General features: G+C 44.1%; 1 protein-coding gene across 1 annotated transcript in view; it reads right to left on the reverse strand.

Moving 5' to 3' along the window:
• KLB (klotho beta) overlaps positions 1-14,119 on the reverse strand; it is a 44,184-nt gene extending 30,065 nt beyond the window's left edge. Inside the window, 3 exon segments of the mRNA XM_026647979.1 lie at positions 13,278-14,024; positions 14,026-14,088; positions 14,090-14,119. Coding sequence (XP_026503764.1) covers positions 13,278-14,024; positions 14,026-14,088; positions 14,090-14,119 — 840 coding nt within the window.

The following is a 14,119-nucleotide window of genomic DNA, read 5'->3' on the forward strand; positions in this document are numbered from 1 at the left end:
GTCTCTCTCTGGGCCTGGCTACACTTGCAAGTTAGAGCGCATTAAAGCAGCCCCAGGTGCCCTAACTCCCAACCCATCCACACTGGCAAGGCACTTAGAGCGCCTGGACTCTGGAGCGCTCCTGGTAATCCACCTCCACGAGAAGCATAACACTTGTTGCGCCAGCGTCAGTGTGAACGAGGTGTTGCATTACTGCGCTTTGACCGGCCTCTGGAAACGTCCCATAATCCCCTTAAGTCAAGTGGCCACTCTCGTCATTGTTTTGGAATCGGCTGTAGGAATGCGGATATCCCCTTTCAAAGCTCCGTTTCTGACAGCCGGCATGCTTATCTGCTCTAGGACAAAGCAAGCCATTGGTGTGGAATGTTGCTTGCTGTGAGTGTGCGAGAGAGAGGTGGGAGGAAGGGGGGTCTGAACTTACAAGACAGCATGCTGACACACTCTCAGCACCCCAAAAACCCACTCTCTCTCCCCCCACATATACACAACACACTCCCTGTCACACTCCACCCCATCCCCCGCATTTGAAAAGCACGTTGCAGCCACTTGAACACTGGGATAGCTACCACAATGAACTGCTCTTTGTGGCATTGCAAGAGCTGCTAATGTGGCCAGGCCAGTGCACTTCCATCTGAAAGTGTAAACACTCGGCAGCGTTTTCCCTGCTGCGGTCGCTGAAGGCTGGTTTAACTCCCAGCACTCTACATCTGCAAATGTAGCCATGCCCTCAGTTTCTTGTCTGCACTCCAGCTTGTCTTTTTCACATACACAGTCCACACACGCCTACTCAGAACAATAGCAGTGGAACCCTCCACCCACATGGTGCTAGATTATGGGCAGATTTCATTATGCCTTGTATTAGGTTGGGTCTCTAACTGTCTCTTACAGCTATACTTAATGAAGGGCGTGTTCACAATGATCAGTTTCAATGAGGTTTAACTTAATACATAACAAGCTCATAACAGTTACAGTATTAGGACTTGTCTACATTGGCAAGTTTCTGTGCAGGAAAGCAACTTTCTGTGGTGTAACCCCTGAGGTGTACACACTATCAAGCCACAAACTGCACAGTTGCAGCGCTGTAAAAAAACCACCCCGATGAGAGACGTACACCATTCTGCGCAGGGGCTACAGCACTGTGGTACCAGTGTAGACACCCTGGTCGATTACAGCCCTGCAATTGGCCTCCGGGAGGTGTCCCACAATGCCTGTTCTCACCTCTCTGGTCATCGGTTTGAACTCTACTGCCCCGCCCCTTAAATTCCTTGGGAATTTTGAAAGTCCTCTTCCTGTTTATTCGGTGACGCGTGCAGTGGTCTCAGCACACCTTTCCAGGTGACCATGCCTGCTCCACGCACCAGGCGATCCCCCACTTGGAGCAATGCCAAGCAGCTGGACCTCATCAGCATTTGGGGAGAGGAGGCTGTCCAGTCCCAGCTGTGCTCCAGCCATAGGAATTATGACAGATTTAACGATGCATGACAGAAAGGGGCCATGACCAGGACACCCTGCAGTGCAGGGTCATAGTGAAGAAGCTGCAGAACGCCTAGCACAAGGTGCAGGAGGCAAACCGCCGCTCCGGTGCTGCGCCCACGAGCTGCTGGTTCTACAAAGAGCTGGACACGATACTCAGGGGGCCACTCCACCTACACTGTGAAGGCCACCGTGGATACTTCGGTGGCTTGTATGCCAGTCAAGAGTGGACCAAGCCAGAAGGAGGAAATCTTGGACGAGGCTCTGGAGGTTGATGAGGACCGAGAGGCAGAGGACGACTCGGGGGTCAGAGATGCATCCAGCCAGAAGCTCTTCTCTTCCCCAGAGGAGGGTAGCCAGTCACAGCTGTCAGAGCTTGGCAAAGCACAAACAGGAGAGGAGGCCCCTGGTAAGTGGCTTTGATTTTGGGAATTGCTGAAGCGAGTTGTTGGGGGCAGGAGGGTTGCAGAAAGCAGGCTTGTGTCTGTATGATGTGCGTACCACCACATGCCTAGTCTGAGCGGTGGAACAGGGTGTTGATTGACTCCCTCATTTCATGGGAATCTGCCTCAGAGATCTCCACGAAACTTTCATGGAGATACTGGACAATCTGCTGCTGCAGGTTCTTTGGCAGAGCTGCTTTGTTTCTTGCCCCATTAAGGGTAACTTTCTCATGCCACTCTGCCGTCACTGGTGGGGGGACAGGGACCGTTGCTGCACACAGGCAAGCCGCATAAGGGCCAGGGCGGAAGCCGCAATCTTGGAGAAGACCCTCCCTTGATTTCCTGCTCACCCTCAGCAGCGAGATATCTTCCATAATGAACACAGCCTGTGGAAAATGTGGGGACAGTAATGATTATAAGGCCCCTCCCTACAGTGCTGGCTTATCCCAAGAGCCACATGCCCAGTGTACAGTACGGTCCTGGAACACTGATTTCCCCTGCCCCTGGGTCTTGTGGCTCATGTGTGCTTGCCTGGGGCCAGCCAGTTAGTGACAGGTATGTGAATAGTGGCTGTGTTTTAAATCACTGAATCAGTGTTGTGTTGCAAACAATTCTGCGTCTGTAAAATGTTGCATTTTGGCTTCTCAGATATGACCTTGGGAGCTCAGCCTCCCTCTTTGTTATCGCCAGCTGAACGGCTGTGCAGAATTAGAAAGCGGACAAGAGGAACTAAAGAGGACTTTCTGCATGATGTCCTGATGCATTCCGCAGCCAAAAAACAAGAATTGAAGTAGTGGCAGGACAGCGAGAAGAGGGACTGAAAGGAAAACGCGGCACGCCAGAACGAAGCCACAGAGCAGCTCTTAAAGGTTATGGAGCACCAAGAGGACACACTCCAGGCACTACTAGCACTGTAAACCGAGCAGCTCCTCGCCCACCCTCCTGCAGCTGCTGTCGCAAAACTCTTTCCCATGCGCCCCACAGACACCGCCAAAACACTCTTATCAATCTCCTGGCTCCAGTCTGTACCCGCTGCATTCCACTCCTGCCTCGTCACAGTTCAGCCCTGTGGACTCCCAGTACCCACTGCACTCAACACTCGTCCCTCTGCAGTTTAGCCCCGCTGAAGTACAGTACCTGCTGCACTGTATTCCAAAGAACGAGGTTGCATATGATACCTAGACATACACAAATCTTTAACCGTCCTGGGACCTCACCTCCTCCTGAGACCATCCCTTCCCCCATCCGCCACAGTTCCAATGTGTTTTTTTGTTTGTCTCTCCCCTCTGGTTATTGTTTTTTAATAAAAGAATTGTTTTGGTTTGAAAGCAATCTTTATTCCATTAACTGAAAGAAAACAGAGCCTTGCAAAGCAACAGGCAATTTTCTTAAACCTTCACAGTGCATCGTCTGAACCAATCACAATCACCTCCTAGCATTACAAGCACTGCACTCCCGAGCATAGCAACAAATATTAGTGGATTTCAGCTTCAAATTGCTGCCTCAAGGCATCCCTGATCCTTATGGCCCCGCGCTGTGCCCCTCTAATAGCCCTGGTCTCTGGCTGTTCAAATTCAACCTCCAGGCGTTGAGCCTCAGTGGTCCAGCCCTGAGTGAAGCTTTCACCTTTCCCTTCACAAATATTATGGAGCATACAGCACGTGGCTATAAGCATAGGAATATTATCATTGGCCAGGTCCAGTCTCCCATATAGGCAGCACCAGCAAGCCTTTAAATGGCCAAAAGCACACTCAACAGTCATTCTGCACTTGCTCAGCCTGTTGTTCAACCACTCCTTACTGCTGTCAAGGCGCCCTGTGTATGGCTTCATAATCCACGACATTAAGGGGGTAGGCAAGGTCTCCCAGGATCACAACTGGCATTTCGACTTCCCCTATGGTGATCTTCTGGTCTGGGAAGAAAGTTTCTGCTTGCAGCTTCCTGAACAGGCCAGTGTTCCAAAAGATGCGTGTGCCATGCACCTTTCCGGACTAGCCTGCGTTAATGTCCGTGAAACGCCCATGGTGATCTACAAGCGCCTAGAGTACCATAGAGAACTACCCCTTCCGATTAATGTACTCGGTGGCTAGGTGGTCTGGTGCCAGAATTGGAATATGTGCCCCTCCACAGTTAGGGAACCACATTTGTGCAAAGCCTTCCACAATGTCATGCACGTTGCCCAGAGTCACGGTCTTGCAGAACAGGATGCATTTAATGGCCTTGCACACTTCCCTCAACATGTGTCCAACGATCGACTTTCCCACTCCAAACTGGTTAGCAACCGATTGGTAGCAGTCTGGAGTAGCCAGCTTCCACAATACAATCGCGACATGCTTCTCCAACGACAAGGCAACTCTCATTCTCGAGTCCTTGCGCCGCAGAGCTGGGGCGAGCTCATCACACAGTCCCATGAATGTGGCTTTCCTCATCTGAAAGTTCTGCAGCCACTGCTCGTCATCCCAGACGTGCATCACAATGTGATCCCACCACTCAGTGTTTGTTTCCCAAGCCCAAAAGCGGTGTTCCACTGCAGTCAGCACCTCCGTGAATGCCACAAGCAATCTCGTGTCGTAACTACTGTGCGTGGCAAGATCAATGTCAAACTCCTCTTGCCTTTGTAGTTTAAGGAATAACTCCACTGTCATTCGTGACATGTTAGTGAGAGCGAGCAGCATATTGGTGAACAGTGCAGGATCCATTCCTGCAGACCGAAGAGGCAAAGCGCGCAGTACACAAATTGTTGAAAGATGGCACCAAATGAGGACGGAAGCACGGGGATTGCTGAGATGCGAAGCAATGCATCATGGGACAGGACCCAGGATGCCCTGTGACCCCCTCCACCTTCCCACAACTCTTAGCAGCAGAAGAGGAAGAGATGCTCTGTGGGATAGCTGCCCAGAGTGCACTGCTCCGAATACCACTGCAAGGGCCACAAGTGGGAAAATGCTATTGCGCAGGCAGCTGTCAGTGTGAACACACAACAGCGGTTTCCCTTCAGCGCTCTCTGAGTGGCGCTGTAACTGCTGGCGATGTAACTCTGCCAGCGTAGACATACCGTTAGACTTCATTTTGGAAGAAAGGCAAATGTGTGTCACTCGATGGCAAATTGATTAGATTTCAGTTCAAGGAGCTTTTTGTCAGTGATAGATACTACATGTTCAGTAGTGATAGAACCTTAATCTTGCAAGCTGCTCCATATGGCTGAATGCTTGTGTCTTTGTAGAAACCCATTTTAATTAATGGGGCTCTATACAGGTGGAGAGTTCCACCCATTCTAGCACAGCGTGGAGGCTCCGGGATCTTACTATTAAATGTGTAGTATGTTGAATATGTTGCATTCAAATGATTTCCAAGCAATTTAAGGAAAATAAGTTGAATTAAACAAATCATATGGGAACAGACGAACTGAATCAGTGTGTTCAAGAACTTACGAAATAGTCTTATCACCAGGGCCGGTGCAACCCATTAGGCGACCTAGGTGGTCGCCTAGGGCGCTAGCATTTGGGGGGCGGCATTTCGGGTCCTTTGGCAGCGGTCCTCCTTCTCAATGAAGGAGGCAATATGCTTAGTGGTGTGAGTAGCAGACCAAAACCTTCAGGTTCTGTTCTCTGCTCAGATGATTACCACTCAATTAACTTGGATAAATTACTTAACATTTTTGTGCTTCTGTTTCCCCAACTATAAAATGTAGATAATACTTAAATATTATTATAATTTATTATTTGTATTATGGCACAACCCCATTGGACTGTGCACACAACTATGAAAGACAGACCCTGCCCCAAACAGCTGGCAGTCTGAATAAATAACAGAGGTTCTACGAAGCTTAATTTATTGATGTTTGCGTTATTTGATTTTGGTTCCTAGATCACACAGTGACAGGTGCATTAGAAATACTTAAGAGAAGTAAAATTTTTGCAAAGCACTGTGAAGTCCTTGAGTGTAAGGTGCTATGTAAGGGCAAATGAGTATTGAATATTGATATTTTTGGTAAGGGAGTTTGTTCTGAAGTAGCTTCCCTCCAGAGAATAAGAAGAACTAAAGGATCAAGTGACAATATATTATAGTTAACTAGGTCCAAATCCCAGTACTACTAAAGTAAATTACAATACTTCCACTGACTGAAGTTGGACCAAATTTTGGCCTCTTGCAGACCTTCCTGAATAAGGGCTCTAGGAAGGAATCTTTGTCCTTCTGTTACATATCAGAACACTGGTTGGAAAAAAGAAAAAACAATGTTTTAAAAGAGAAGAAAAAAGGGAATGAAACAAACTGGGTTGTTAAAACTTTAAAAAGTCTTATGCAATTGCATAGCATGTATATATCCACATGTATGTATTATTAGTTTTGTAATATTAACTACTGTAAACTAAGTGCTAGAAACAAGAGTTTTTAACTATCATAAGACAAGCTTATCAATTGTGCCCTAGATGCCCCTTATAACTATGGATGGATTTTGTCCTCATAGGAGAGAAGTGATTAAATCCCAACGGTCAAATCTGCAAACTTGGCTGTGCTAAAGTTACACACCTAAACAAGTGGCCTGATTTTCAGAGCTGCTTAACACCCACATCTTGTTTGATTTCAGTGCAAGCCAACTCAGCACCTCTGAAAGTTCACTGAGATGCCTAAACATGGATTTAGATGCCAAACTGTAGGCACTTATATTTAAATATTTGGCTCCTACTTTTTGAAGATCCCTGTCTTGGCCCACAGAACCCATGCCAGATTGTGTCTTAATTTGTAATGATCTGGCTGTGGAATTGGTTTCCAGAGTCATCCTTCTGCAACAGAAATGTTTATTTTCCCATTATTTCCCAATTATCTTCTAAATATTTGTTCTTTTTAATATCAGGTTATATGATGATTGTATATATCCTATTGCCTATGACAACATCTCTTTGAAAAGAGAATGTCTATTAGATTTTAACGACATTTACATTTGGGTAGAAAAAGAATAGATTACTATTTCATACAGACAAACAAAGTCATTGGCACTTAATTTAAAACTATTAATCTGTTGTAGTGTTTCTCCAACAGAGATGCTGGTGCCAAGCTCTTCCAGCAAACAGGAGGACCAGATTGCCCTGCCTAGATCCATGCTTGGTGGAGACTCACCAAACACAAACCTCCCTCCTTCCCTGTGGAACCGTATCTAATTCCTGGATCCTGTGGAGGTCTCTCTGGAGCAGGGGGGGTAAAGAGCATCTGGGTGGATATGGTGGAGACGCAAATTATTCCCCCTGTGAAAATTAATTTGAAAAGATAATAAAGCCTCGGGCTTTTCAGTGGAGACCCTTCCAAAAGTCCCAAAGGCAGCAGTGGCTCTGGGAAACTCCTGGTAGCATGGGTGCTGCGAAGGAGTGGGGGGCAAGCTGCCAGGGCACTGAGGCCATGTCTACACTACAAGCACTATAGCAGCACAGCTGCAGTGCTGCAGCTATGCTGCTGCAGAGCTATAGCATAGACACTTCCTACATTGTTGGAAGGGGATTTTCCATTGATGTAGTTAATCCACCTCCCTGAGAGGTGGTAGCTAGGTTGATAGAAGAATCATTCCTTCAACCTAGCCACGTCTACACTGAAGGTTAGGTCAACCTATCCACGGCACTCAGGGCTCTAAATTTTTCACAGCCCTGATACATAGTTAGGTTGATATAATTTTTAAGTGCAGACTAGGTCTGAGCCTCTACATGGATGATCTCTCATGAATTCCTAAGGATAGACCAGGTATGGGGGAGGGGCCTGTTGCCTTTTCCACAGAAAGGGTGATGTGAACAGGAGTGGCGCCAGGGTTTTTGCCGCCCTAGGCGGCAGCGCTCCTCCTCTGAGCATTCGGCGGCGGGGGTCCTTCTGCTTCACGTCTTCGGGGCACTTCGGTGACGGGTCCAGGAGCGAGTGAAGGACCCGCCGCCAAAGACCGGAGCGGAAGGACCCCCCACCGCCAAATTGCCGCCAAGGACGACAAAATGCCGCCCCTCAAATCCTGCCGTCCTCGGCGACCGCCTAGGGTCACCTAGTGGAAGCGCCGGCCCTGGATGTGAAGAAGGGTCCATGAGAAGATCTTTGTGGAGATTTCCTTACTATGGGTGACTCCTCTCGTGATCTTTTCGCAGGAGGAAAGGGTCTGGGTCCGGGAATAATTTTTCTTCTACAATGTTCCCCTCCCCATTGTTACTCAGCAAAAGCAGAACTAACCAGAGAGCACTGGTTCAAAGCAGGAAGGGCAGATAGAACCTACCTTGTATTTTCTGTGATCTCCACCAATCTCAAAGGGAGCAAAAAAAGGAGAGCAACAGATGGAATGTTATCAAACCCAGAGAAAACAGTAACACAGGCCAGCTGAATCCCTGATATAACTCCATTGGAATCACATTGTTCTGCCTCCTTAACATTTTGCCAGATTAATTGGATTAAAAAAAAAAAAAAAAGAGTCAAGGAAATCCATTCACTTTCTCTGCATGGAGGTCTTCTTTCCCTACCCTTGTAGAATGGCTCTCTTAGGAGTTAGTTCATAATCTTTGGGTCTCCTTTGTAGGGCTCTTATATATCTCATGATAAGTTAAGGTGAATCATTAATTGATTTTATATTATGCTTTTGTGAAGTGTGGTCTCCTTTATCTGCAGAAGGGAGAAGGACCCCGCCCTGACCATCACTGTCCAAGTGGTATAAGATTTTACGTAGCATCTTATTATATTAACAATAACAATTAGGCAGTAGAATAGAGTCTGCTATCTAAGTGGATCCCAAAGTACTTTATAAGCTGTAAATAGCAAATTTGCCATTGACTTCAATGGTAGCAGACTCAGGCCCTCAAAAACGACCAAAATAAAATATCCTCTTTGTAAGAGTGGATATAGGGAAGTGGAAACATGAGTTTGAATTTGAAATTTCCATTTAATTATTTCATTGTGGGCTATTTGCCCCCTCTATAGAAGAAGCTGGGCTTCTGACCCCTAAACTCATGGATCCACTCAGATCTCTTTTTTTTTTTGTGAGAGCTGCCCAGCCTTCCCTGCATTCTGTGGCTCCTGAATAGCCTGGCTTTTGTAGAAGCTGAGTGGCTGGGTTCTCCTCTGACTTTTGGCTGCCACTGACGCTCCCTTCAGAGAAGTTGCAAACTGTGCAAAGGGAAGAATATTAGTTACTGCAGATTCCATCTGTATTAACTTACAACAGCTTCTTGTTCATGTGCCATGCATGTATGTATCAACTATTCTCTTCCCAACCATGCAGGTGGATCCCCACGCAGAAGTGATTTCACATGATTCAGGTTAGAAGGGAGAATATAACTAGCAGTCCTCACTTTCCAGATAGGCAAAGTGAGACACACACAACTCTATCTATGGATCTAGAACAGGTTTCATTTCAGTTTGCTTTTTGGCTCTATGCTGCATTTACTATTTCCTCAAACCAACCCAAAAGTCTGAATATTATTTTTCTGTTCTCAAACCTTCCATAGTTTGACAGTTACATTTGTTGCCACAATTCAAATAAGAAAAATTTCTTCAGCCTTCTGCAAGAGGGAGAAAAACACTCAGCAGCTTTCAGATCTCTCAGAGAATAGATAAAATAATCCAAAGTCCAGACAACCTCTGGTTTATGGCTTGTTAAATCATTTTTGTCATTCTGTGAGATTCAACACAGGGTATATAAGTTATACACAACATAAAAGTGCTCTTGTAAAGGGAACTATGATTAATTTATGCAAAGGTGAGTGCTGCACAGATAATTACAATAAACTAAGACTTTTGTTCAAAGCTAACACATATCTATTTGATGGGACATTGTCGGGACTACATTCCCATGCCAGCCAAAGCACATTAACAAATCCACCCAGGAAGTACGTCAATCAGAAAGAACAGGTATCGAATTCTCTGGATAAACTGATCTGGCCACTGTATTATTACTTTAGGGCAGTGGTTCTCAACCAGGGGTACATGGACCCTTGGGGGAACGCAGAGGTCTTCCAGGGGTTACATCAACTGATCTAGATATTTGAATAGTTTTACAACAGGCTACATAAAAAGCACTAGCGAAGTCAGCACAAACTAAAATTTCATACAATTACGTGTTTATATTGCTTTATATACTGAAATATAAGTACAGTATTTATATTCCAATTGTTTTATTTTAAAATTACATCTCTACCTCGATATAACGCTGTCCTCGGGAGCCAAAAAATCTTACCACGTTATAGGTGAAACCGCGTTATGTTGAACTTGCTTTGATCCACCGGAGTGCGCAGCCCCACCCCCCCGGAGTACTGCTTTAACGCGTTATATCCGAATTCATGTTATATCGGGTCGCGTTATATCGAGGTAGCGGTGTATATGGTAAAAATGAGAAAATAAGCAATTTTTCAGTAATAGTGAGCTGTGACACTTTTGTATTTTTATGTCTGATTTTGTAAGCAAGTACGGTAGTTTTTAAGAGAGGTGTAACTTGGGGGTACACAAGACAAATCAGACTCCTGAAAGGGGTACAGTAATCTGGAAAGGTTGAGAGCCACTGCTTTAGGGAAACCACTGAATGGCAGCCGCAGAATCCTTCTGTGGAAATATATGGAGTATCTCTGTATAAAATCTCCCTTTCTCTGTATATTTATTATATATATATGTAATAATCTGTCTGTACACATATATATGTTTTATTTATGCAATATAATAAAACAACAGTATATACTGTATACTATGTATGTATACAGAGAGAGATTTTATACAAAGATTCTCCATACATTTCCACAGAAGAACTCTGCAGCTGCTATTCAGTGGTTTCTCTAAAGTAATATAGAGGAAAGGGAGGTTTGGTCCTCCCTACTCTTCATGCTGCCGCCATGACCCTCACCAGGAAAAGCAGCATAAAGGAAAAGGAAAAAGAATAGAATACTATAGTGACCAGATTTGCTTATCCAGACAATTCTAATCCAGTTCTTTCTGATTAACATATCATGGGTGGATTTGTTAATGTGCTTCGGGTGGCATGGGAATGTAGTCCTATCAACATTCAGTCTAAACATGATGTTTTGGTATGGACATCTGTCACCAAAGCCCAGGTCCAAAGCCCACAGAGGTCAATGGAAGTCTTTTCATTTACTTCAATGGGCTTTGGATCAGGTTCCAAATCCAACAGTTCCAATTCCTTTTTGGGGGAATGGGGTGGTGAAATTCAGTGGTGCCCACAACACAGATACCATATTTCAATATTTTATTCTTTTGATAGTGATGCATTCAGGACTGTTTCTCAAACAATGCTAAATTTAATTAGGGCCAGATTCCAATAACCTTCCTCAAGTCCAGTAGTACCTTACTGTGGCTACGTCTTCACTACGGGGGGGGGGGGGGGGGGTGTCGGGGTGTCGATTTAAGATATGCAAATTCAGCTACGCAAATAGCGTAGCTGAATTCGACGTATCCGAGCCGACTTACCCCGCTGTGAGGACGGCGGCAAATCGACCTCCGCGGCTCCCCCGTCGACGGCGCTTACTCCTACCTGCGCTGGTGGAGTACAAGCATCGATTCGGGGATCAATTGTCGCGTCCCGACGAGACGCGATAATTTGATCCCCGAGAGATCGATTTCTACCCGCCGATTCAGACGGGTAGTGAAGACGAAGCCTTAGTGAGTAGTTTAATTAATTTCAATGAGGCTATCTGCCATGTAAGGTATCACTCAAGGTGGGTATGGGTTGCAGAATATAGCTGGCCCGTAATAAATTTAAACAACCCACCGGTGCTATTTTCCACTTTGTGGATTTCTTTAATTAGGAGGCCATAGGACATGGATTTAATTTATTTTCCTTTATTTTAGTATTTTATTTTTTCCCCAATTCCACTTTAGTCTTTGTTTTTTAAAAAGTTATGAGTATCTACCTTGTCTAAGTCATATGACCAGGATGGCAACATCATTCACACCACACTCACCTTGTTCTTGTCCTATATTTTCAAAACTGACTAATAATTTTAGGTACTCAACTTGAGATACCTTAATGGACCCTGATTTTCAGAAAATGCTAAGCACTCCTTCTGTGAAAATCAAGCCTCTTTAAGATGTCTTGAATTGGAAAACACAAAATTGATGCAACCTAAAACATGTCACTTCTGAAAATCTTATATGAATAATATTCATAATATATGGTAGTATTGGGGTGAACTGTAATGGTAATGGTGGGAGACTGTTCGAGTAGGATGGGAATTTGCTGTGGGTTATCTATAAATGGGGATAATAATATTGACCTCCTTTGTAAAGTTTGAGATCTATTGATGAAAAGTGCTAAATATGACCTTGACATTTATTTTTTTATCTCAAATTGTTGTACTTAGAATGTATTTTTAAGTTATATCAAGAGCACATAAAGCATGTGGACAGGCACCCTTTTTTAGCATTTCTATGTATTGAAATAATCTCGAAGCATGTGCTACTTCCTTTATGGTACTGATGGATGCTATTCTGGACCTCTCCTGCACTTGTTATTTTAAAAATATGACCCACTTTAACTACTTGTAACCTGGTACATTGTCTTCTTCCTCCTAACTTTTGTCCCTCCAATAAACAGTGGCAAAAACTTATATGAAGATGTATACTACAGCAGACAACTTTAGGGTCCAAGCCTGCATCCACTGAAGTCAGTGAGGGTAGGTTTGAGCCCAGAGGGTGTGCAATTCATGAGAAGACTACTGCTAAATAAAATAACAAAGTAAAACTAAAGAGCTGAAAGTAATACAGGGCTAATGTCATTTTAAAATTCTTAAATATTGATAGAGGATGTTTCTCTTCGAACAATAAATACAATTGGTAAGCCTGCTATATCAGTAGATATCAAATACTTTGCAATATGATTTTACCAGGCTGGGATGAATTATTTATATATAAACTCTATTACTGGAAGAATTTATTAAATATACAAATATGAAAACTGGTTTAAATTAAAATAATAATCAGGACATGTTGTGAGCAACAGCTGTTATTGGACTAAATGGAAAGACTGTGAAAGAAAGCTTCTGAATAACCATACTTTGCAGGCAATAGTAATTGAACTAAAGTAGTAAACTGTTGCTTTAAAAAAAAAAAATATATATATATATATATATATATACATACACACACACACACACACACACATATAGTGATTGAATGGCTGATGTGACTAGTAAAATAAATATTGAAATATATAAAAGTGTGTGTATGTATACAGTTAATTGACTGATGTGACTAGTAAAATAAATATTAAAAACAAAAGAAGACTGTTTCTTAGTATTTCACCAGTCCTAGATCTCTTTTATGCCAATTATACTAGTTTTTCCCCTGCTACTTTCCATATTGGTGCTGGAGCTGGTAAGATTAAACCTGGTTGTACTGTACCTTGATCAGATTGTGTCCTACAGTATAGACAGCTGCTATTTTCCCTCTCTCTCCAGGTGCATGCATACCTGTACCATACCCATGCCAGGCAACTAAATAAGGATTGTGGATTGTAATCCAGTATTTAACGCGGTCCCCAAAAATTTGGAAACAAAAAGCTGCATAGTCGTTGAAGATATCAATTACTGATTCATTTTTCCACCCCCCATATTTTTCTTGCAGTGCCAAAGGCAAGTCCCAGTGGTACAGAGTTACTATGGGCTCAATATTTCTGTGGACTAGAGAGTCAATGAGAGTGTTGTAGTAGTGGAGTCCTTTTTCGTTGGCATTTGCTATCACCCCTGTGGGAAAGAGCCTTGGCCATGAAATTGAAAACTGATAAAAAGTAACTCCCAAAAAATCCAGAGCTGACAAGTCTTTGTCCAGAAAAGTGTAACTGTTGCTGGAGTCATCTATGCTGGCAGCATCTCTGAAATCTGAGTGAATGAAGTGGTCCCATATTGAGGGTCCCTTTCCATCCTTCCTCCAGCTGCCTTCCACCTGAAATGCTCCAGTGCCTATTCCCCAAAGAAATTTTTTGGGGAAAGTGTCATACAGAAACATCTGAGTGCCATTCACAGGACTGAAGCTAAGGTCCTTTTCCCACACAGATCTTCCTTCTCCGGCAAGCCCGGTAACTGTCCTTATGAAAACAAATGCCCAAAAAGCAACAGATCTCTTCAGTCTTCCGCCACACATTGTGTCCTTCTATAGTGTATGTGTTAAAAGTCAGATTTCTTTCACTGGTGCTGGAGAAAATCCATTCATTCCCTAGAGTCCCCTGCTGCACAGCCTGCCTTCAT

This window comes from Terrapene carolina, unplaced genomic scaffold (assembly GCF_002925995.2).
Source record: "Terrapene carolina triunguis isolate 2854851 unplaced genomic scaffold, T_m_triunguis-2.0 Scaffold66, whole genome shotgun sequence".
In the NCBI taxonomy this organism is placed as follows: Eukaryota; Metazoa; Chordata; order Testudines; family Emydidae; genus Terrapene; species Terrapene triunguis.